The sequence below is a fragment of the Lynx rufus genome, unplaced genomic scaffold (assembly GCF_022079265.1).
Source record: "Lynx rufus isolate CCGP_SWC_20201006 ecotype Redwood Valley unplaced genomic scaffold, mLynRuf1.p SCAF_26, whole genome shotgun sequence".
Classification (NCBI taxonomy): domain Eukaryota; kingdom Metazoa; phylum Chordata; class Mammalia; order Carnivora; family Felidae; genus Lynx; species Lynx rufus.
Window position 1 is genome coordinate 8,399,683 of NW_025814841.1, and position 22,338 is coordinate 8,422,020.

The window sequence follows — 22,338 nt, forward strand, 5'->3', positions numbered from 1 at the left end:
TAAACAATTTCTTTTTTTAACAATAGGAGATTTTAGGGAAGAAAATTGATAATAAATTGATAATTTATTTAGGGAAGAAAATTGATAATAAAATCTTTATATTACGTTTATTGATTATTGAGATATTGTACTTTTCCTCCTATATTTTGTTCATTTTTAACATACCAGTAAAGTCTGTTCTGACAGGGAATCTAAAGACAGCTTTGGCTGTTATCTTGATACATTGTCCCTGAGGAGTTCTTTTTTCATGGATTTTGTATGTGGGATATGAGAGTGTTGTAAGTTCTGAAGGTTGACTGTGAATATTGATATTTTATACTATCCTAATTTTGATGGAATGTCTAGTAACTTTTCAGGGGGTACCATTTGGGTCCCAGATGTCTTCTCACCCTTATTTTCAAGCCTTCTAAAGTCTGAGCAGTTCTAATTAGATGATGAGTCTTTAGATAAACAGTTTTTTCCCCTATTTTTCCACTAATACATGCATATTCTGAATATCAGATTCCTTCTGACTTCACTGGGACAGATCATTCTAAAAACTGTAGTAGTCACAATAATTTCTCAAATTTATTATTGCCAATTCACAGTTGCTAGTACTGAAATACTAGCAGCCTCTTACTAATTCAAAAGTAATGATGTTGAAATGCCACATACCATCTCATTAGCTCTTCCTCATGCCATTGATGTTGAACATCTGGGTGGATAATCAAAAACACTCATTGATGATCATAGTTCTCTTATTTGTGAAATTATTTGGGTTCCTGCATTAGGGAACTTATAGTTTAACGAAAAGATAAACTCAGAAACACATATAAAAGACATAATTCATAGACTGAAAATAAAAAATAAACATTACTTTTACTAATAATTATTCATGTTTGCTTACATTGTATCATAATGACTCACTTGATCAGGGATTAGGTACAACCATTAAAGCACCTGTAAGAAAATGAAAAAGGCCTCTATGTAGCTATTAAAAAATAAAATTACTTGTAAATAAAGATCTGCAGATGTATAGAGAAAAACTTGGTTAGCTTAAAAAGACTTAAAAACATATAGTCGGCAGGGCCTCGAAATATTTGTACATCCATGTTCATTGCAACATTATTGAAAATAGTCAAAAGTGTTTATTGACAGATGAATGGGTAAACAAAATGTGAGTTATACATACAATGGAATATTATTTAACTTAAAAAGGAAGGGAATTCTGACACATGCTAATACATGGATGAACCTTAAGGACATTAAACTTTAGAAGTTAGCTTTAGTTTTAGAACTGGTAAGTTTGAGGTAACTCTGAGTCACCTCAGATGGAGTAGTCCAAAAGTAAGCAGTAGGAAAGTCAAGATATAGAACTTAGAAGTGAGCTTTAGAAATAAAAAATTGGTTTTCTGACTTAAATATGGCAAAGTTTTAGAAATAGAACTCAGAAGCAAGATCTAGGCTGGTGAAGTGACAGGAGTCACATATAAATATGATAGGCGAAACCATGGGAGTCCAGGATGAGGTGGAATCAGCTAGAAAGACTGTAAGGAAACAAAGACATAAGAGAAACCTGGGTAAGTCCTTATAACTTCTTTAGCTTGTGGTGTGCAATGACAATAACAATGGAGGCTTAGATGTTTAAAAATAAGTGTGTTTTAAAATTTTACTTCATTTGACAGACTTAAATATACTTGAAACGATTTTTAGTAAAACTATAATAAAGATTCTTGCCAAAATTCTCAAATGTTTTCTACAATCTAAGAATATTGTGGGTCTTTGCCTAATCATTAGTCAAATTTTTATGTGGCCTGGATATTTTTGTTTTTTCATTGTTTCATTTTACTTTGTTCTTCATTAAATTGACGATGTTGGCCTTGAATCTGACCAGTGCGAATTTATTATTTGCTCAATAAAGAAATCATACTTCGATAAAAACCACACTTCTTTAAATGTAAGAACTTATGCCGTTTCTGTGTTCTTTGTTTACCTAAGGAAACGCAACTTCACCACAAGTACAAAGACCATCTTTTATGGACTACTTTGATAAACAGGACTTCAAGAATAAAAGTCATGAAAACTGTAATCAGAACATGCATGAACCCTTTCCTATGTCCAAAAATGTTTTTCCTGACAACTGGAAAGTTCCTCAGGATGGAGACTTTGACTTTGTAAGTACATTTTAATTCTTCCATTTATGTTTTATCCTTCTTCATTTTATCATCACATTGAGAAGCACAGTTTGTGTGTGTGTGTGTGTGTGTGTGTATAAAATTTAGACAATGAGTGTATTAATATTCAGTGTATAGCTATATATGTAGATAAGAGAGTGGTAAAATTATAGTTTGCTTGTAGACAGGTATTTGCAGAGAAATGTAAATAATTGCTTATAGCTAAATAAATCAGAGACCAAATTTAGAGAAATTTTTAGGACTCTTTAAACCTAAAATAACAACTATGTCAAAAAATGTTTTTAGGGACGCCTGGGTGCCTCAGTTGGTTAAGCGTCTGACTCTTGATTTCAGCTCAGGTCATGGTCTCACAGTTCATTGGATCGAGCCCTGTGTCAGACTACGTGCTGACAGCACGGGATCTGCTTATGATATTCTCTCTCTCTCTCTCTCTCTCTCTCTCTCTCTCTCTCTCCCCCTCTCTCCCTCCCTCCCCCCACCCCGTCCTAACCCCTGCTTGTGTGTGCTCTCTCTCTCAAAATAAATAAACTTAAAAACATTTTTTAATAGTGCAAATACCAGGTATTTCTGACAGTAAATTTACTTTCCAAAGTAAATGGTACAAAGGTATTTATGACATAGACTTTGAGAAATTTGCCTCAACTTTGATACTTAATTGAATTAGTTTCTACTTGGTAAGTGTTAATTCCACTTGGTTTGTCAGAAATAATAGTCCTGTTGTATATCTAGTTAGCATATAAATTTCAGTATAAAACTGTGCCTCATTGCTTCTTTGTTATATTTTCTCTTTATTTCTTCTGCCCTGCTCCTTGTTATTCATTTATTTTAAAGACTGCGTATAATATAGGTGAACAATTCTAAAACAACTATTTCCACATCTTGAAGTAAATTCTCAAAATGAGTTCTTTAATGGAGTAGAAATTTTTATGGAGTAAATTTTTGCTTTAGCATGTTTTAAATAATATGTTAGTTTTGCATTTGTTCTGTAAGATTTTTTTCCACATAAAATAACTATAATCCTATAGTTATAGTTACAGCTATAAATAGAAATAAATGCATTTATTTATAAGTAAATAGAATTTTAGGTATATGTATATCTTTAATGTTTTTAAATAATAGCCATTTTGCTTAGTCAACATGCCTCTAAATGCTTTGGGATTATAAGTATTTTTAATGTTTAGTACTTTTCTCCTAAATATTGTGATTGTGTTTTGAAATAATCAGATACTAAAGTTTCAAAATCTATTCCCAATATAGTTAGTACAGATAGCTAGCAAATTTAAGCAAGGGCGCAAGTTTGCCTGAAAACATTAATTGTAATATCTACTTATTTTTGTCTTTTCAATTTTGAAGTTAGATATTCAAAAATAAAATCTATATTTCTGTAGTAGTTCTGGGAAGATTTCATTTTAAGCTGTCTACTTTTTAAAAAATCATAAATTATTTAGAATGCTGACATTCAAGCTTTAAATCATTCATGAACATGATGAATTATGTAGAGTATTTAGCATCAAAGAACTTTGTCTTGTCTCAGTTGGAATAAATCTTAATAGCCTCTGAGAAACAGTTTGAAATGAGCTACAAAGTAATGAATAAATTATCATGGTTAAGAAATAGCAAATAAAATGATTTAATTCTATTTCTGTTTCAGTTAGTCTTTGCTACCCCCCCCCAACTTAATGGCTTAAAATAACAACTATTTTATTTGTTCACAATTTTGTGGGTAAGCATTTTGACTAGGTTCGGTGGAGTGGTTCTTCTCCTGGTCTTACCTGGGGTCTGTCAAGTGGCTGTAATCATCTGGCAGCTTGACGGGATCTGAATGATCTCTCTAAAATTACCTCACTCTTAAAAAAAAAAAGTTAATTATTGAGAGAGGGCGAGAGAGAGAGAGAGGGCAAGCAGGGGAGTGGCAGAAAGAAAAGGGGACAGAGGATCCAAAGCAGGCTCTGTGCTGACAGCAGAGAGCCTGATGCCGGACTGAAACTCATGAACTGTGAGATCATGACCTGAGCTGAGTTGGACACTTAACTGACTAAGCCACCCAGGCACCCCTAAAATTACCTCACTCGTGTGTGTGGCAGTGGTGCCCACAGTAGCCTAGGTCGTATGATGCTATCAGGCAAGCCTGGCATTTTTATGTGGTTGTAGCAGCCTACCAAGAGGGTGACAGAGAAGTTGTAAGGCCTCTTCAGACCTACGCCTAGAATCTGCACAGTGTCCATTTATAATAGCATCGAAAAGAATGAATCCTTAGGAATAATCTTAACAAAGGAGGTGAAAGACTTATACACTGAAAACTATAAAGCGTTGCTGAAAGAAATTAAAGATACCAATATAAAGAAAGATATTTCTTGTTCATGGGTTATAAGATTTAATATTGTTAAGATGTCAGTATGGGCCAAAGCAATCTATAGATTCAATGTGATCTCTTTCAAAATCCCAATGACATTTTTGTTGCAGAAATACAAAAATCCATCCTAAAATTCATATGGAATTTGAAAGGACTCGAATAGTCAAAACAGTCTTGAAAAAGAGAAATGAAGTTGGAGATCTCATCTTAACCGATTTCAGAACTCATACAAAGCTTTAGTAATCAAAACAAGACAGACATATAGACCAGTTGAGTAGAATAAAGACGCCAGAAATAAACCGTCCCATATATAATCAGGTGATTTTTGGCAGGGATACTGAGACCATTCAATGGGGAAAGAACAGTCTTGTCAACAAATGATACTGGGGAAATTGGACAGCCATGTGCAAAAGAATGAGGTTGGGCCCTTACTCTACACTATGTACAAAAATTAACTCAAAATGAATGAAAGATCTAAACATAAGAACTAAAAGTATAAAACTCTTAGAAGAAAACATAAGAGAATCTTCCTAACATTGGATTTGGCAATGATTTCTTGGATATGACACCAAAAACACAGGGAACAACAAAAAATAGATAAATTAGGGTACATTAAAATCAATTTTTTTGTGCATCTAAGGACACTGTCAATAGAGTGAAAAGGCACCCCATGGAATGGGAGAAAACATTTGCAAATCACATATCTGATAAGGGGTTAACATCTAGGTTATATAAAGAACTACAACTCAACAGCAAAAAAACCAAACAACCCAGTTAAAAAATGAGTGAGGGACTCATATAAATATTTTTCCAAAGAAGATATACAAGTGACATTATTCATGATAGGCAAAAGGTGGAAGCGAGCCAAGTGTCCATTGATAGATGAATAGATAAACAAAATGTGGTATATACATACAAAATATTTTTCAGCCTACAAAGGAAGGAAATTCTGACACATGCTGTAACCTCGCTATAACATGAATAAACTTTGAAGATATCATGCTAAGTGAAATAGTCAATCACGGAAGAACAAATACTGTGTGATTTCACTTATATGAGGCACCCAGAGTGGTCAGATTTACAGAGGGAGAAAGTTGAATGGTGGCTGCCAGGGGCTGTGGGGAGAGGGGAAAGGAGAGAGTTGTTGTTTAATGGGCACAGAGTTTCAGTTTTGCAAGATGAAAAAAGTTCTGGGGTTGGATGATGGTGATGTTTGCATAACGGTGTGAATGTATCTCATACACTGAACTGTACACTTAAAAATGATCAAGGGGCGCCTGGGTGGCGCAGTCGGTTAAGCGTCCGACTTCAGCCAGGTCATGATCTCGCGGTCCGTGAGTTCGAGCCCCGCGTCAGGCTCTGGGCTGATGGCTCAGAGCCTGGAGCCTGTTTCCGATTCTGTGTCTCCCTCTCTCTCTGCTCCTCCCCCGTTCATGCTCTGTCTCTCTCTGTCCCAAAAATAAATAAAAAACGTTGAAAACAAAAATTAAAAAAAAAATGATCAAAAGGCTAAATTTGACATTCTGTATTTTTTACCACAATAAAAATAAATACATAAGAGGAGGGGAGAATTCTCACAGTGTCATTTCTACCATATTCTGTTAAGTTAAAATATGTCACAAGGCCAGTCCAGATTCAAGGGATTTAGAAATCGATTTTACCTCATGATGGGGAAAAGAGCAGAGTCCCATTGCAGAGAGCTCTGCAGAATGAAAGGATTTGTTGTGATCATCTTTGCAAATGTTCCACTAGAAATTGTCATAATTAAAATTCAACTAAAATTAGAATCTTGAATTTAGGAAATTGGAGGTCATTTGTGATTTTGGTAAGGGTCGTTACAGTACCCTGCTTTTTAAATTTTCACACACAACTTTTGACATGTAGCTTTCCACTGTCCCTTTTAGGCTCCTTCTAGTTTTGTAAATTAAAGCATTGAATTTCCAGTGGCCGGCTCCTCCAAACCTCTGGTAAAATTGTCAGCCTATCATATATTTTGGAGTCCTTCTATCTGGAAATTACAAAATTTATTATAAACCATTAAACTAATTTAACAAATGCTCTACTCTCTGCTTGTATTGTGCTCAGCTCTATAGAGAAATAAGTTTATAAAATTAAGACAAGATATAAATTAATTAAATTCTAAGCTAGAGCAATAATGCAAACGTCATGTGGTTTTGCATAAGCAGGGACTGAGCAAAGGCTGGAGTAGTTTGTGAAATTATACAGTGGAGGGGGACTTTATCTTAGCGTTGAAAGATGAATAACAGAAGGAGGGAAGGCAGGCACCACAGGATGATGTGTGTAGTAAAAAGCTTAGAGGTAGGAAACCACAAGGTGTATTGGATTAAAATGAAGTAGAGACTTTCAAGTTCATTTGGAACAATATGATAGTGGAAAGGCAGGTCTGGCTCAGATGGTCGAAGACTTGAATGAGAGATTGCAAAGTCTGAATTCTTATTTCCTGGACAGTAGAAAACCATTGAAGGTTTTTAAGTTGGAGAATGACATGATGAAAGTGTTTTAGAATATTAATCTTTTTTTTTTTTTTTTTTTGAGAGAGAGAGAGAGAGAGAGAGAGAGAGAGAGAGAGTGCGAGCGCAGGCAGGGGACAGAATCCCAAGCAGGCTCCACACTGTCAGTGCAAAGCCCGATGCAGGGCTAGAGCTCACAAACTGTGAGATCATGACCTGAGCTGAAATCAAGAATCTTAACCGACTGAGCCACCCAGGCGCCCCTAGAATATTAATCTCAATGGTAGTATGCAGTGTTGATTGAAAGGAAAAGACTAGAGGTAAGGGATATCAGTTATGTGAAACGGGCTTGAAATAATATAGTAATAAAGTAGAAAAGAAGCAACAAAAACAGAAGTAAGTATAGGAGACATTAGAAAAGATTAAAAACACTGAAATAGCTGACTTACTAGATTAAAGAATACAATTTTGGGGGTGGAGCGTCCGACTCTTGGTTTCAGCTCAGGTCATGATCTCACAGTTTGTGGGATCGAGCCCCACATTGGGCTCTATATTGACAGCGTGGAGCCTGCTTGGGATTCTCTCTCCCCCCCCCCCTCTCTGCCCCTCTCCCTCCCTCCCTCTCTCTCTCTCTCCCTCCCTCTCTCTCTCCCTCCCTCCCTTCCTCTCTCCCTCCCTCTCTCTCTCCCTCCCCCTCCCTTTCTCTCTCTCTCTCTCTCTCTCTAAATAAATAAATAAACTTAAAGGAATATAATTTTGGTTAAGGTGACGAACCTTAGGTAGTAGAAAGTGAAAGTAATTAAAAAAAAAAAAAAAGGAAGGGAAAATGTCCTCACAGTTAAGAGAGAGGCTTTAAGAGGTCATGACTGGGGCGCCTGGGTGGCGCAGTCGGTTAAGCGTCCGACTTCAGCCTGGAGCCTGTTTCCGATTCTGTGTCTCCCTCTCTCTCTGTCCCTCCCCCGTTCATGCTCTGTCTCTCTCTGTCCCAAAAATAAATAAACGTTGAAAAAAAAAAAATTTAAAAAAAAAAAAAAAGAGGTCATGACTGGATCCAGTTTTTTCAGAATAATTTCTTTTTTGATGTATACAAGTCATGTAGCCTTAAAAAGGTATGGGGGGGGCGGTGGTACAGAGTTACCAGAGTTCTTTCTACCCCAACATTTACACACCTGTCAGCTGGAACTACTGCTCAACCCTCTCATCACTTTGAGGAAAGTGGAAAATGTTGTAATAGCCACTGAAGGGAATGTAAATGAGAATAAAGAAGAGATGGATAAAGGAAGGATTAGCAGGGGATGAATAAAGAATTGCCAAGAGTCTGGTGAGTATGGTAAAAAAAAAAAAAAAAGGAGAGTGCGAGAGAGGCTAAAGGAGTAGGAAAAGAGGCAGTATGGGTGCGACAGAGTGGAAGGGGTTTGATGGGATACTTTGCTTACAAAGTAAGGAAATGGACTAAAAGCAAAGACAGATTTCCACATAAAACACCAGCTGGTAATGATAAGGGAAATCTGGTCTTATTCATCCCGTCATACATTAGATACATAGAATGTTAAAAAAAAAAAGTGACTCATCAAAATATAAAGTATGCTAAGGTTTATGTGTTTATCTTCTCTCTTTGTGACGTGTCTTAAGGCTGCCTTCCAAAAGAACTGGATTTTTACGTGATTCCTACGTCTATTATGTAGAAGTTCCTTAAAACAAGCCAAAGTTGTTTTGACCATATTTCCAACGCATAGAAGGCTTATCCTTTTGCATTGAGGAAAATAGGTTTCAAGAAGAGTGAAAGACTTGTCTTTTGTAGTATTCAGAGCAGATTCCTAAAGGACAAAACATTCAGAGAGGCACTTGCTAGACAGATGTGCAGAGTAGGAAGCGTTCTTTACCCAAAAGCCTGTATGCAACATAATTTATGTGTTTTCTTTTAGCGTTTGTCTTTTGGATTTTCTGTGAACTGTTGTTTTATGCTAATGTTCCTGGTTGTAATGAGATGAGAGGAGTATTAATTTATGATTTCACCAATTTGGGGGTAAAATAAAGATAACATAAAATATATTTGGGCTAATTGAACCGGTTATTTTAACTCCACAAAACATGTTCTGTTTAGGGTGTGCCTATGAAGATTCTTAAAAACAAATATAAAAGGCAAATCTGTTTATTATAGCACTAGACTAATGTTTCAGTTTTTGTTAGCATTATTTCCAAACAGCCCTAGCATCCAGATTGTTTAGCGTTAAATAGAGAGCTTGTAGATCATGTTTTGCAGAAATTACAGTATTATACTTAAATAGATATATTTTGGGTAACGTAAAGATTTTGGAACAAGAACAAAAACTTTAAAAGCCATCTGTTAACCTACTATATTGGTTCCAATCTTTAAAAAATAAAAAAAAAAATTGGATTGACAATAATTACTAGTATGAGAGGGATTAGGTAAATCAGCCATGTTTTTGTCTTTGACTCAAACTGAAATGTAAGTTAACCTTTCTTGATTGCTATGATTTTAAAATATTTATTCAATTTGCATTGCCTTTTGAGCTAATGGGCACAAGACTCCTCCAGAGCAGCACTGGAGAAAAAAGTTTCAATAATGGTAGCAGAGGAAATATAAAGTCCTCCCCTCCAAGTGCAAATTTGCCTCAGACTTTCCTAAGTGGTTTTGCCATCTACTTCTGATTCCTGGATTGGCAAGTCTGTATGGTTCTAGGGAAACAAACAGATGAGCAAACTGACACCTCACTGCCACAAAACACAGCAAGCAGCAAGCCCAGAGAAAGTGCTCCTGGAGCCACCGTGTGCAGCTTAGGAATCGTCCCTCGTTCTGGAGAAATATTTCTTTCTCAGGATCTTTTCGCTGTCCTACGGCGGCCAGCAGTTCTGGAGGGTAATGTTGTGGAGACAGTGGTGGAATACAAGAGCCCATGCAGACGCTTGTAGCAATGCCAGCCCTTTGGAAAGCCATCCGTGACACAGGCCCTGTGGAGAGCCCGGAGGGGCAAACCAAAGCCAGCAGCATCTACCAGTTTTTAGCAGAGTAGCAGTACGGTATCATCTGCTTCATCTTTTTAAAGAGATGTTGGCTAAGAGTTTCCCTTGTAGTGTACTCCTTTGTCAAAGCGCTTCTTGTTCTCATCATTCCCTAGTTGTGTGGACCGAGGAAACCACTTCAGTCGAGTGAAGTATTTAAGCATATTGTCATCGATTAGCTTTGCATTAATTAAGTGATTATTGTCAAGTATTTCCAGATGTTTGCAAAAGTATTAACAAAGTATGAAAAGATAATGTAGATATGGCAGATTTATTTCTTCTGGGGTAAAGAAGAAATAAACACAGAATCTCAAGTGTTTTTAGTGGATAGCCCTGAATAAGAGTTTATGATTACAGGTGTACATGTGGCATGAACTTGAGTGTATGTGGCACATTGTGCTTTCGCTACGCACTCCTTCCTTGTAGAGCCAACAGGAAATTAAAATTAATGAGAAGCCTGCACTTTGAAATACTTGCAGAATTCTTGACTATTTCAGTCCTTTGCCAGCTCACGAAATCTGCGCTGGCAGTCATATCCAACAGATGGCGTGTGGCATGTGCACAGTTATATCATGTGATTGTCTGGGTCCGTGTGGAGTTTCTATAAGATTTTGACCATCGGTATGCTGAGGCGTTTAAGACAGTTATAACCTTTGTTTTGAAAGGAGAGTGGCCTTTTTGAAAGATAATGTGTTTATATACAGGTAGGCATAAAACAGCGACGGTTAATTACCCACTGGGCATTTAAACTGCATTTAATTGATTCTGTAGTAGTTAAAGTCAACAAAAACTTGAGTGTCTCTGAACTGCTACATCGGTTCCTCAGTATAATTTAATCCATTTGGATGGAGCATTCTGCTTCCTTATTCCCCCAAACTTGCTGTTTTTAAAACTGCTGTAATTTCAGAAAATGTTACTTAGTGGTTGTATCTGGGCAAGGTCTACTGGAACATTAAGCTAATTCTGCTTATTTGGATAATTAATACCTTAAGTTAAAACTGACTGTATCATCGTTTCCTTTACAAATTAAAGTGAGCAGGCCTGTACTTATTGGATTCATTAAGATAGAGAGCACAGGTGCACTGTGTGGTTTCTTGTCATCATGGTGGAATTTATTAAGATGTTTAAAGCACATGGCAAAAAGAAAAATGGCTTACCAAGAAGAGTTCTAACAAGCATAAACTTTCCTCATAGTAACTTGTTCTTTTTAAAATGTCATTTATTTAGAAGATTGTGATGAAAAATTGGCTACTTTACATTTTAAAACAAAGGTATTATACTCCAAGCGTATGTTATGGCTGATGTTGATGTCTGAGGAAGTTATTTTGACTGTGTGGGCTTTCTGTTCATAACCTCATTTTGAATGTTTGGCTAATAAGCAGTGGGGACTATTGGGATAATTACATCAAAAGAGATGTTAGGAACCAATTGTGGCATTTACGATCAAAGAGTGGACAATATAATTTATCACCTTTTAATATAAGACTGATGCCCCACGGTGCTTACTTCTTAAATAATCCATTAGATTTCAAAATAAGTTGTTAGGATCAACTGAGGTTACTAGTAATACATATGTCAGGTTGTGTTGGTAATAAGAGTTGTGTTTTACTTTAACTGTCATAAATGAAATTTCTTTAAATCTGAAATTATTTTTGTACTTTCATACTTAATTCAGATTTTCAGGATATACATGGTAGTTTAGTGTCAAAACCCTTTACATAAGAAGCTTCCATCATACTCCCCGATATACATCTTTTACAGTGAGAAGTATATTGTTCTTTTTGGGACTGTTAGATTTGTTGGCCTGGTCAACCTAATAGTGACTCCACATTCTCTCCCAACCTGACATTAGGTTGGCAACTTTGTCCCACAGAACTTCTCACTCAATAAAATAGTTTCATTAGGTTGGATTCATCGTATTGGAAGGCTTTCCAGTAAATAACCTTTTCTTTGTAAACTCAAAATGTAGTTGTCTTGTTTCAAAACCAAACTAGTTTGGGTTCATAATTTTGTCTATCAGTAGTGGAAAAATCTTCTTCCCATAAATATAGACAGATCTTAAGGAGATAAATGAAAGAGGGTATCAAAGTAGTATATAGTAACAGATAAAAGAATTGTAGAAAACAAATATCTTAATTTCATTAATTTATTTCGAAGGTGTATTTTTCATGGTTCTTAATAAAGGAACTGATTTTTCTGTATGAATTAAGTAGTAGTGTATGTTTAGCTTCATATGCAGTATAAGGTGTAATTAAAGCTGGTGTTAATTAGTAAAGTATCTTACAGAAGGCTCAGTAACCTGGCTTAGAATATCCAGTTGTAATTCTACAGGCCTTCAGTAGTCAGTTTTTAACTTTCTATATTAATCTGAGAATGCAGTGAAGTTATATGATAGAGTTACAAATTTATAAATATATAAAAAGCTAATAATCAACCATGCTCTTTTAGTAACTAGTCAAATGAATAGTCAGTTGTGAATTATTGTTGCTAATGGAAGAAAGACCTTAAAAAGCTAGTCATTTTAGTGATTGTATACTTTGATGAAAAGAAATGTACTGTCTTTAATTCATTAGAACTTCAGTAATGGTACAAAATTCCTGGAATTGCCTTACTTTTGATCTGAAACATTTAATGATTCTTGCCCTGACTCTGAACACTGAAAGCTTTCCCTTAGTGTATCTATATAAAGTACAATAGAAACAAGATGCAGTTAAGTCCCCACCTTGAATTGCAGAAATTAATTACAGCTAGTATCTGAAAGCAAATTCTATTTTGCCATTTTCCTTTATGATAGTATTATAGGTATACCTTATAGAAAAATATTCTTCAATGTTTATTTTATTTTTGGGACAGAGAGAGACAGAGCATGAACGGGGGAGGGGCAGAGAGAGAGGGAGACACAGAATCGGAAACAGGCTCCAGGCTCTGAGCCATCAGCCCAGAGCCTGATGCGGGGCTCGAACTCCCGGACCGCGAGATCGTGACCTGGCTGAAGTCGGACGCTTAACCGACTGCGCCACCCAGGCGCCCCTAGAAAAATATTCTTTAAACAACTGAGTTAAGGAAATTAAGTCATTGTGCAACCCTTAGCAGTCTAGCAGTCAGCATTTAACAGCAGCTGTTTAGATATGCTACCAGGTTAACTTTTTGTTGTCGTTTTTTAAAAGTTTTTATGTAAATTCCCATTAGTTAACATACAGTGTAATACTAATTTCAGGTGTACAGTATAGTGATTCAGCACTTCCATACAACACAGAAGCACTCCTTAACCCCCATCACCTATTTCACCTGTCGCCGCCCCCCCCAGCCCTGCCACCTCCCCTTTGGTAACCATCAGTTTGTTCTCCATAGTTATGAGTCTGTTTCTTAGTTTGCCTCTCTCTTTCCCCTTTGCTCATTTCTTTTGTTTATTAAGTTCCACATATGGTATTTGTGTTTCTGTAACTGACTTATTTCGCTGAGCATTAAACCTTCTAGCTCCAACCGTATTGTTGCAAATGGCAAGGTTTCATTCTTTTTTTTCTGTCTGAGTAATATTCTGTTGTGTCTGTATACCACATCTTTATCCATTCATCAGTCAACAGACACTGGGGTGTTTCCATAACTTGACAATTGTGGATGACGCTGCTATAAACATTGGGGTGCACTGTATCCCTTTGAATTGGTATTTTTATATTCTTTGGGTGAATACTTAGTAGAGCAATTGCTGGATCATAGGGTAGTTCTCTTTTTAACTTTTTGAGGAAACTCCATACTGTTTTCTGCAGTGGCTGCACCAGTTTGCATTCCCACCAACAGTGCAAGAGGGTTCTCCTTTCTCCACATCCCTGCCAACACCTGTTGTTTCTTGTGGTGTTGATTTTAGCCATTCTGACAGGTATGAGGTGATACCTCATTGTAGTTTTGATTTCCGTTTCCCTGATGATGAATGATGTTGAGCATCTTTTCATGTGTATGTTGGCCATCTGTATGTTTTCTTTGGAAAAATGTCTATTCATCTCTTCTGCCCATTTTTAAATTGGATTATTTGTTTTCTAGGTGTTGAGTTTTATAAGTTCTTTATATATTTTGGATATTAATCCTTTATCAGATATGTCATTCGCAAACATCTTCTCCCATTCTGTAGGTTGCTTTTTAGTTTTTTTGGTTGTCTCCTTCACTGTGCAGAAGTTTTCTATTTTGATGAAGCCCTAGCAGTTTATTTTTGCTTTGTTTTCCTGGCCTCTGGAGACCTATCTAGAGAGAAGTTGCTACAGCCATCTTCTGGCCAATGGTGTTTCGTCCATTTTGAATTTGTTTTTATGTATGGTGTAAGAAAGTGGTCCAGTTTCATTCTTTTGCATGTTGCTGTCCAGTTTCCCCAACACCATTTGTTGAAGAGATTGTCTTTTTCCCATTGGATATTCTTTCTTGCTTTGTTGAAGATTAATTGACCATATAGTTGTGAGTTCATTCTGGGTTTTCTGTGCTGTTGATCTATGTGTCTGTTTTTGTGCCAGAACCATAATGTTTTGTGATGTAACTTTGTAATGTAACTTGAAGTCCAGAATTGTGATGTCTCCAGGTTTGCTTTTTTTTTTTTTTTTTCAAGATTGCTCTGGCGATTTATGGTCTTCTGTGGTTCCATACAAATTATACAATTGTTTGTTCTACCTTTGTGGAAAATGCTATTGGTATTTTGATAGAGATTGCATTAAACATGCAGATTCTTGGGGTAGTATAGACATTTTAACAATATTTGTTCTTCCAGTCTGGGAGCATGGAATGTCTTTAAATTGCTTTGTGTGATCTTCAGTTTCCTTCATTAGAGTTTTATAGTTTTCAGGTCTTTTACCTCTTTGATTAAGCTTATTCCTAGGTATCTGATTGTTTTGGGTGCAATCGTCAATGGGATTGAGTTTTTAAATTTTGCTTTCTGCACTTCATTATTGGTGTATAGAAATGCAATGGATTTCTGTAGATTGATTTTGTATCTTGTGACTTGACTGAATTTGTTTCCCAGTTCTAACAATTCTTTTGGTGGAGTCTTTCCGGTTTTCTGTATGTGGTATCATGGCATCTGCAAATAGTGAAAGTTTTACTTCCTCCCTGCCAACTTGGATGCGTTTTATTTCTTTTGTGGTCTGATTGCTGTGGCTACGACTTTCAGTACTATGTTAAATAATGGTGGTGAGAGTGGATATCCCTGTCTTTTGTTGTCATTTTTTAAAAACATTTTCCAAACTTAGTCAACCTGTGTGCTCCCTTCTGTATTTTATGAGTTGCCGTCATCTGTGAGCATTTCTTCCTTGTTTAGAATAATTTATGCTTTTTTCTCTTGACTCCGCATTAAAACTATCAAGCTTCCATTCATTTGGGTACTATGCCACATTTTTGCTGTAACTCATGATAGGAAGCTGCATTAAACTTCAGCATGTGACATTGTTTTTCTAACTACAAGTTATTTAAGTTCAGAGTAGTGTGTGCAGCTTGTTTGCATGTATAATTTAACTGCTTAGAATTTTTCTGTCCTATTGCTTCTAGGTAATAAACTAGCTATTAGTAAAAATAATAACCAGTATATGTTGAGAGTTTAACTGTGTGCTGAGTACATTTCAAAGTGCTTTCTTGGGGCGCCTGGGTGGCGCAGTCGGTTAAGTGTCCGACTTCAGCCAGGTCACGATCTCGCGGTCCGTGAGTTCGAGCCCCGCGTCAGGCTCTGAGCTGATGGCTCAGAGCCTGGAGTCTGTTTCCGATTCTGTGTCTCCCTCTCTCTCTGCCCCTCCCCCGTTCATGCTCTGTCTCTCTCTGTCCCAAAAATAAATAAAAAACGTTGAAAAAAAAAATTCAAAGTGCTTTCTTGACACTAATCCTTTGCAGAAGGTATTGTTGTTATCCCCTCCATACCTTTTTTTTTTTTTTTTTTTTTTTTTTTTTTACAATTGGGGAAACAAAGGGACATATTTACGTGTTCAGTGGCCAAAGTCACATAGCTTCTAGATGGCGGAGCCAAAATTTGAAGCCAGGAAATAGGACTTTAGAGTTTTCCCTGTACTACTTAACAATTATAGTACTACTAAGCCTTTATGAAGAGGTTAGCTTCAGTCATAAGAGAAAGTCATTAATCAAGGAAAGGAGAAGATAGGTTAATCATGGCACCAAACCCAAACTAGGTAGAAGCACAACTAAAGACCATTACAGTAAAGTAGGTGTTTGGACATCAGGCGGGCAGAGGTGCAGGGCCCAGAATGAGTTGGCTCTGCTAACCAAACAGAAGGTTTTCTATACACTTCAGCTGGGCCAGAAAACAGGTCTTAGTGGAGATAATGCCTACTATACAGAGTAATTTTGGATACGATGCAGGAGTGACCTAGGTTATAAAGACCTTAATGGCAAGCTGAAGCTTCTAACATGTATTTAACCTTAAACCTATGAGCAGTGGAGAGCCAGTACAGATTGATGTCAGGAAAGTAACTCTGATCAAATTTGTTTTTTATAGTTCCGTACACATGTGTATAGAACCACCCAAAACCCTGAATAACCAAAGCAATCTTGAGAAAAAACAAAGCTAGAAATATCACATATCCAGATTTCAAGATATGCTACGAAGTTGTAGTAATCAAAACAGTGTGATACCGGCACAGTATAGACACATAGATCAATGGAACAGAATAGAAAGCCTAGAAATAAACCCACGCTTATGTGATCAATTAATCTACAACAAAGGAGGCAAGAATATGCAATAGGGAAAAGGCCATCTCTTCAATAAATAAATGGTGCTGAGAAGACTGGACGCTCACATGCACAGGAATGCAATTGGATCACTTTCTTACACCATGTGAAAAAATAAACTCAAAATGGTTTAAAGACCTAAATGTGAGACCCGAAGCTATAAAACTAGAAGAAATTGTAGGCAGTAATTTCTCTGACATTGGTTATAGAAACATTTTTCTAGATATGTCTCCTTCGGCAAGGGAAACAAAAGCAAAATTAAAATAAGAAGTGTTTTCACAGCAAAGGAAGCCCTCAGCAAAACAACAAGGCAGCCTACTAAACGGGAGAAGATATTTGCAAATGATATATTCGATAAGGTCTTAATATCCAAAATATATAAAGAATTTATACAAAAAACAAAAATACATTTATTCAGTGGCTCTCTTCAAGATCGGTAATACTTGTGCCCATCTTCCTCTTTGCTCTGAGCTTTAGTCATCAGGGAGAGCCAGAAACTCTCACTCCGTATTCTTTTAGAAGAATAAATATTGCTGACTTGATAAATACATTTCGGAGTATTTCATGTTTCTATCTCTAGAGAAATATTTTCGTTTGTCCCTTCATGCATCAATTGTCCAGTGAACATTTTTTAGTCCTTACTCCAATGCCAAACTCTATAGACTCATAATTCAAACACGTTGCTGCCCAGGAGAAACCCCCAGGCCACTGATGGAACTAGATATCTAAGCATTTAATTTCACCCATAGATAATTTGGCCAGACCCCCTAATCTGAAAAATATGATTGTAGTGGAATCAGTAGGTTCAAAAATTGAAAAAAGTGAAAACGTGCAAAATTTTAATTGAAATTATTTTTGACTGAACATTAATGTTTGACATTCAGAATTGGTGCTGTGTAAGATTACAGAAATTCTGGTGTCCTTGGATACATAAGACCATGCAATCACATGAACCAGACTGATAATTCTTCTAGATTATTTATTTAAAGATTTAGCTTTGGGACCCCTGAGTGGCTCAGTCGGTTAAGCATCCGACTTCAGCTCAGGTCATGAGCTCATGGTTCCAGTGAGTTCAAGCCCCGTGTCAGGCTCTGTGCTGACAGCTCAGAGCCTGGAGCCTGCTTCTCCTCCCCTGCTTGCACTCTGCATCTTTCTCTCTTTCTTTCAAAAATAAACATTAAAAAATAAAAGATTTAGCTTTACATTTCTTTAAATTTAAATAAGATAATAAGATTATGTCTCTTTTTACCTGCTTTTTGCTAAGAAATTTTTAGCTTCATGCTAATATTAAGTGGGTACTTGCACACATGTGTCACATATTTGTGTCATCTAGGATTCTATAATAAGACTTAAAAAATTATATTCATTTTGTATCTCCAAGGCAATGTTTTATAATTTGTTTACCCTATAAAAGTTGAGTCTGAGGGTTTAACTGAAAATAAAAAATTTGTGCAAAGGAGCTTAGACAGATTCAGGCCAAACATCATTATCTTCATTTACATTATTATTTTGAAAGATTAAAAGAAAATCACATCCATTTAAAAGCAAAGGCTATTTTTAAATGTGATACATATGAAATTTTTCATCCCAGTTTCTTTTTCATAACTAAAACATTAAAAAACAGTATCATGTAGGGGCACCTGGGTGGCTCAGTTGATTAAGCGTCCGACTTCGGCTCAGGTCATGATCTCGCGGTTGGTGAGTTCAAGCCCCACATTGGGCTCTGTGCTAACAGCTCGGAGCCTGGAGCCTGCTTCAGATTCTGTGTCTCCCTCTCTCTCTGCCCCTCCCATGCTATTGCTCTGTCTCTCTCTGTCTCAAAAATAAATAAACATTAAAAAAAATTAATATCAAAAAATAAAACCAGCTTCTAATGGCAGAGGAAGTACTTCTAAAACATTGGAACTTTTCTATGCAGGCTTTGTGTTCTATTCAAATACATAATATATTTTCAGGGGAAAATGGATTATATTAATGTGCCCATATACTTCCCTGAATCACTGTTAGAAAGCTATTATTTAAATTCATGATAAATTCTAAAAGGAAATGATAACAGTATAAGAATAGGCATTCGAGAAACATAACAGTTCATATGTTTACTCAATTTCATATTAATGTACTTAACAGTATATTTGGCTTCTTATATTTAGGGTAGCGTAAGTTAGCTTTTTTTAGGGAAAATGTTTTAAAATAGTTAAGTTTGACTATACATTCTCTTTGATTTTTAACAGAAAGAAATTTCATTTAATTTTTTGTATCTCTAATAAAAATAATCACAAGTATTATATACAGGTATATCACAGGTAGCTACTTCATATTTTTAAATTAAGTTTCTTACATTGTTATATTTTAAATTTTGTTAGATACATAAATATTAAATTACTAGATATTGTATCTGAAGTGATTCAAGGGGTGCCTGGGTGGCTCATCAGTTAAGCGTCCAACTTTGGCTCAGGTCATGAACTCGCAGTCTGTGAGTTCGAGCCCCGCGTCGGGCTCTGTGCTGACAGCTCAGAGCCTGAAGCCTGCTTCAGATTCTGTGTCTCCCTCTCTCTCTGCCCCTCCCCTGCTCACACTCTGTCTCTCTCTCTCTCTCTCTCTCTCTCAAAAATAAATAAACATTAAAAAATTTTTGAAGTGATTCAAATTCAACATATATGAATAAGCACTTGTCTCACTAGATTTTATTCATTTATTTAATAGGACCCAGTGTTTTAATTAGTGTTTCCAGACCATGGGAAAATATTAATAAAGTTAACATATTATTGTTAGAACATGTTATTGTTAATATTTTTTGGGACTTACTTGGTTGGGATTACTTGGTTTAAATATAAGTTAATATATAATGGTCTACTTTTAGTTAACATTTTTAGAGTAACATAGGTTAGTTATTATTTTTAGAGTAACCTACCAACAATTAAACCCCCTTTTTAGTTTTTAATGTTTAGTTTATTCAGCAAAAATATTGTAAGCACCCTCTCTGTGCCTTTTTATTTCCATTTAGAAACTAACTCAGTCAAAGGAACCACTTGCAAAATATCCCTGTATTGTGATCTCTTCTTCCTACTCAGAATAGAGGGCATCCTACTTTGTGTAGCCATTAATTTTAGATCCTAACCCCCCAGTCACATCATATGCTCACAGAATTGAAGCAAACAACAACTGCCAAAGACTTTATTAAACTTAAAGAATTAGTTACTTGTAAAACTAATTGTACATCTTTAGATTCACCTTCAGTCTGTTTGGTGTTTTCTTGTTCAAATATGAATTCTGGCTGTAAAAAACTGGATTTAGATGTCTTACATAAATTATTAACAGTTCACAAGGATACTAGTTCATAGTATCATTGAGAGCAGATATCTATGAATAAATCTTATAACTAGTTACTAGGATTTATTCACAGTTAAAAAAAAAAGTTCTTCTGATGTTACAGGGGCTAAAAAAGAAGGAAAATCTGTGGGTGGGGGTAGGGAACATGGGGCCATTTGGCCTGGTAAAAATTTTGTAATTGTTTGCAAAACTAAGAAATTGCGAGGAGAAAGCTAGCATCCATAACTGTCTTTTGACAGACAAAAATAGGGCTTGCACATTTGTGGTGTGGCTCTGGATTAGGCATTAAATTGAATTTGACTGTTAAATAATACTTACTAGCAGCATAAGAAATCATGTCTGGTGTCACTAGTAATCCTTTCTTCATTATGGAAATTTATTATGTATTAAAATGGTAAGTTTTGAAATTATTCTTTCATTATGCCAGTTTTTTCTCTAATTTTTCTTTTTATATTTGTGTGTAATCCGGACACCAATATTGATAGTATTCATTTTAAAGCCTAGTGCTTTTCTCTTTTAAATTCTTCTTTTGTATTTATTCTAGGTTACCATTTAATAAAATACCTTGATATTGAACCCTATAAAATTTCAAAGTAGAGAACTTATTTTTATTAAATAAGTGACTTGAATAAGTGTTAATGAGGAATAGATATATTTCAAGTAAAATCTTAGCTAGTGTTAGAAAATGTTAGATTAATTTACAAATACATTTTTCTTATTGAATTCTATTCTGTAAGTAACTTCTATGAGTAGAAAAATAGAATTTTTGATAGAATATGAGATACAAATTTTAATATATAGATGAATTATTTAATACTGATACATTTTAGGTTTACTTACAGTCTTTCTAAAAGGCATTTGTTAGTCTGAGTATGACTGTTCTCATTTTATGTTTGTTTTATTCCCCACTATATACTTTGATTTATGGTCAGTTGAAAGTTTGAAAGTTTTAATCTATAATAAACTCTAGGCTTAGGTTTATGAGATTGTTTATTTTATGCCATTGTTGCTAAAAGAGCTGTTTGATTACTAGGTAAGGGTAATCAAATCAAATCAAAATTTAAAGTATGTCATTTTTCCTTAATGAAATAATTCTATTAAGATATTTTCACTAAATTCACCAACCTATTAATAATCTGCATAATGGTCATCTAACTGAACACAAGGTTCACAGGGTAGCTTGTATAAAACGGCCTAAGTATTTTAATGCTGTGAATCTAGATTTTTAAACGACGAATACATTTTACACACAGATACGTATACACACAGCCCTCTGTTCGAAATTGTTATGAGCATGAATTACATGTGCAATTTTTAAGAGGTTTGAAAGTAAAATAAAATTTATATTGACGGGCCAACCATAAGAGTGTTTAGCAGAACCTTAGAGAACCACCCTAAGAAATTGCTATTTAATCCTGTCTAAACATATTTTGTCCAGTGAAGAGAAGGAAAGGTATTTTTTTCCTATAATTATTTTACTTTCTGCAAATTCTCTTTCATCATATGCTGAATCTCTATCAGGTTAGATCATTAGACAAACTTCTTAGATTAAAAAAATTCAAAGGTAGATGATTAGGAAAAGACTTGATTGGGCAAATTTGGGATGAGTTTTAGAAAGCTTTTTATTTTTTTTAGACCAATTTCCCTGAGCTTTTGTTTACTCATTTTATAAGGCATGTAAGAATACATCATTAGTTTTTAACTTGACCTTTCCTAATTCTTTTGCATCTTAAAAAAGATCAAGACCATATGTTTAAAGTATTTACTGGAAAGCTTTTTAGAATATGTGCACCAATAATTTTGTCTACATTAATATCTGTCAGATTGTGATAGTAATTCTTAGTCCTCAGTTGTTAAGATTTTCCTGTAATGTTTTCTTAAATTATGTCGTGTTTTGAATTAATCATCAGCCATAACTATTTTTAAAAATTTTTTACAACAACTTTATTGAAAAATAATTCATATGTCATATAATTCTCATTTAAGGTACACAATTCAATGGGGGGGTGTTAGTATATTTACACAGTTGTGTAGCTGTCACCACAATTAATTTTAGAACATTTTCATTGCCCCCCAAAGTAACCCTCTACCCATTAGCAGCCACTCATTTCCCCCCCCCCCAACATCCTTCTCCCCCTAGTCCTAGGCAACCATAATCTCCTTTCTATCTCTTTGGATTTGCCTTTCTTGACGTTTCACATAAATGGAATCATACAGAATGAGCCATGACTATTTTTTCTTCCTGTTTACTAGATAGGAGATTATAATAGGATAA

General features: G+C 35.5%; 1 protein-coding gene across 1 annotated transcript in view; it reads left to right on the top strand.

Moving 5' to 3' along the window:
• STK3 (serine/threonine kinase 3) overlaps window positions 1–22,338 on the top strand; it is a 291,291-nt gene that overhangs the window by 216,805 nt on the left and 52,148 nt on the right. Inside the window, 1 exon segment of the mRNA XM_047088960.1 lies at window positions 1,978–2,153. Within this exon segment, the coding sequence (XP_046944916.1) occupies window positions 1,978–2,153 (176 nt within the window).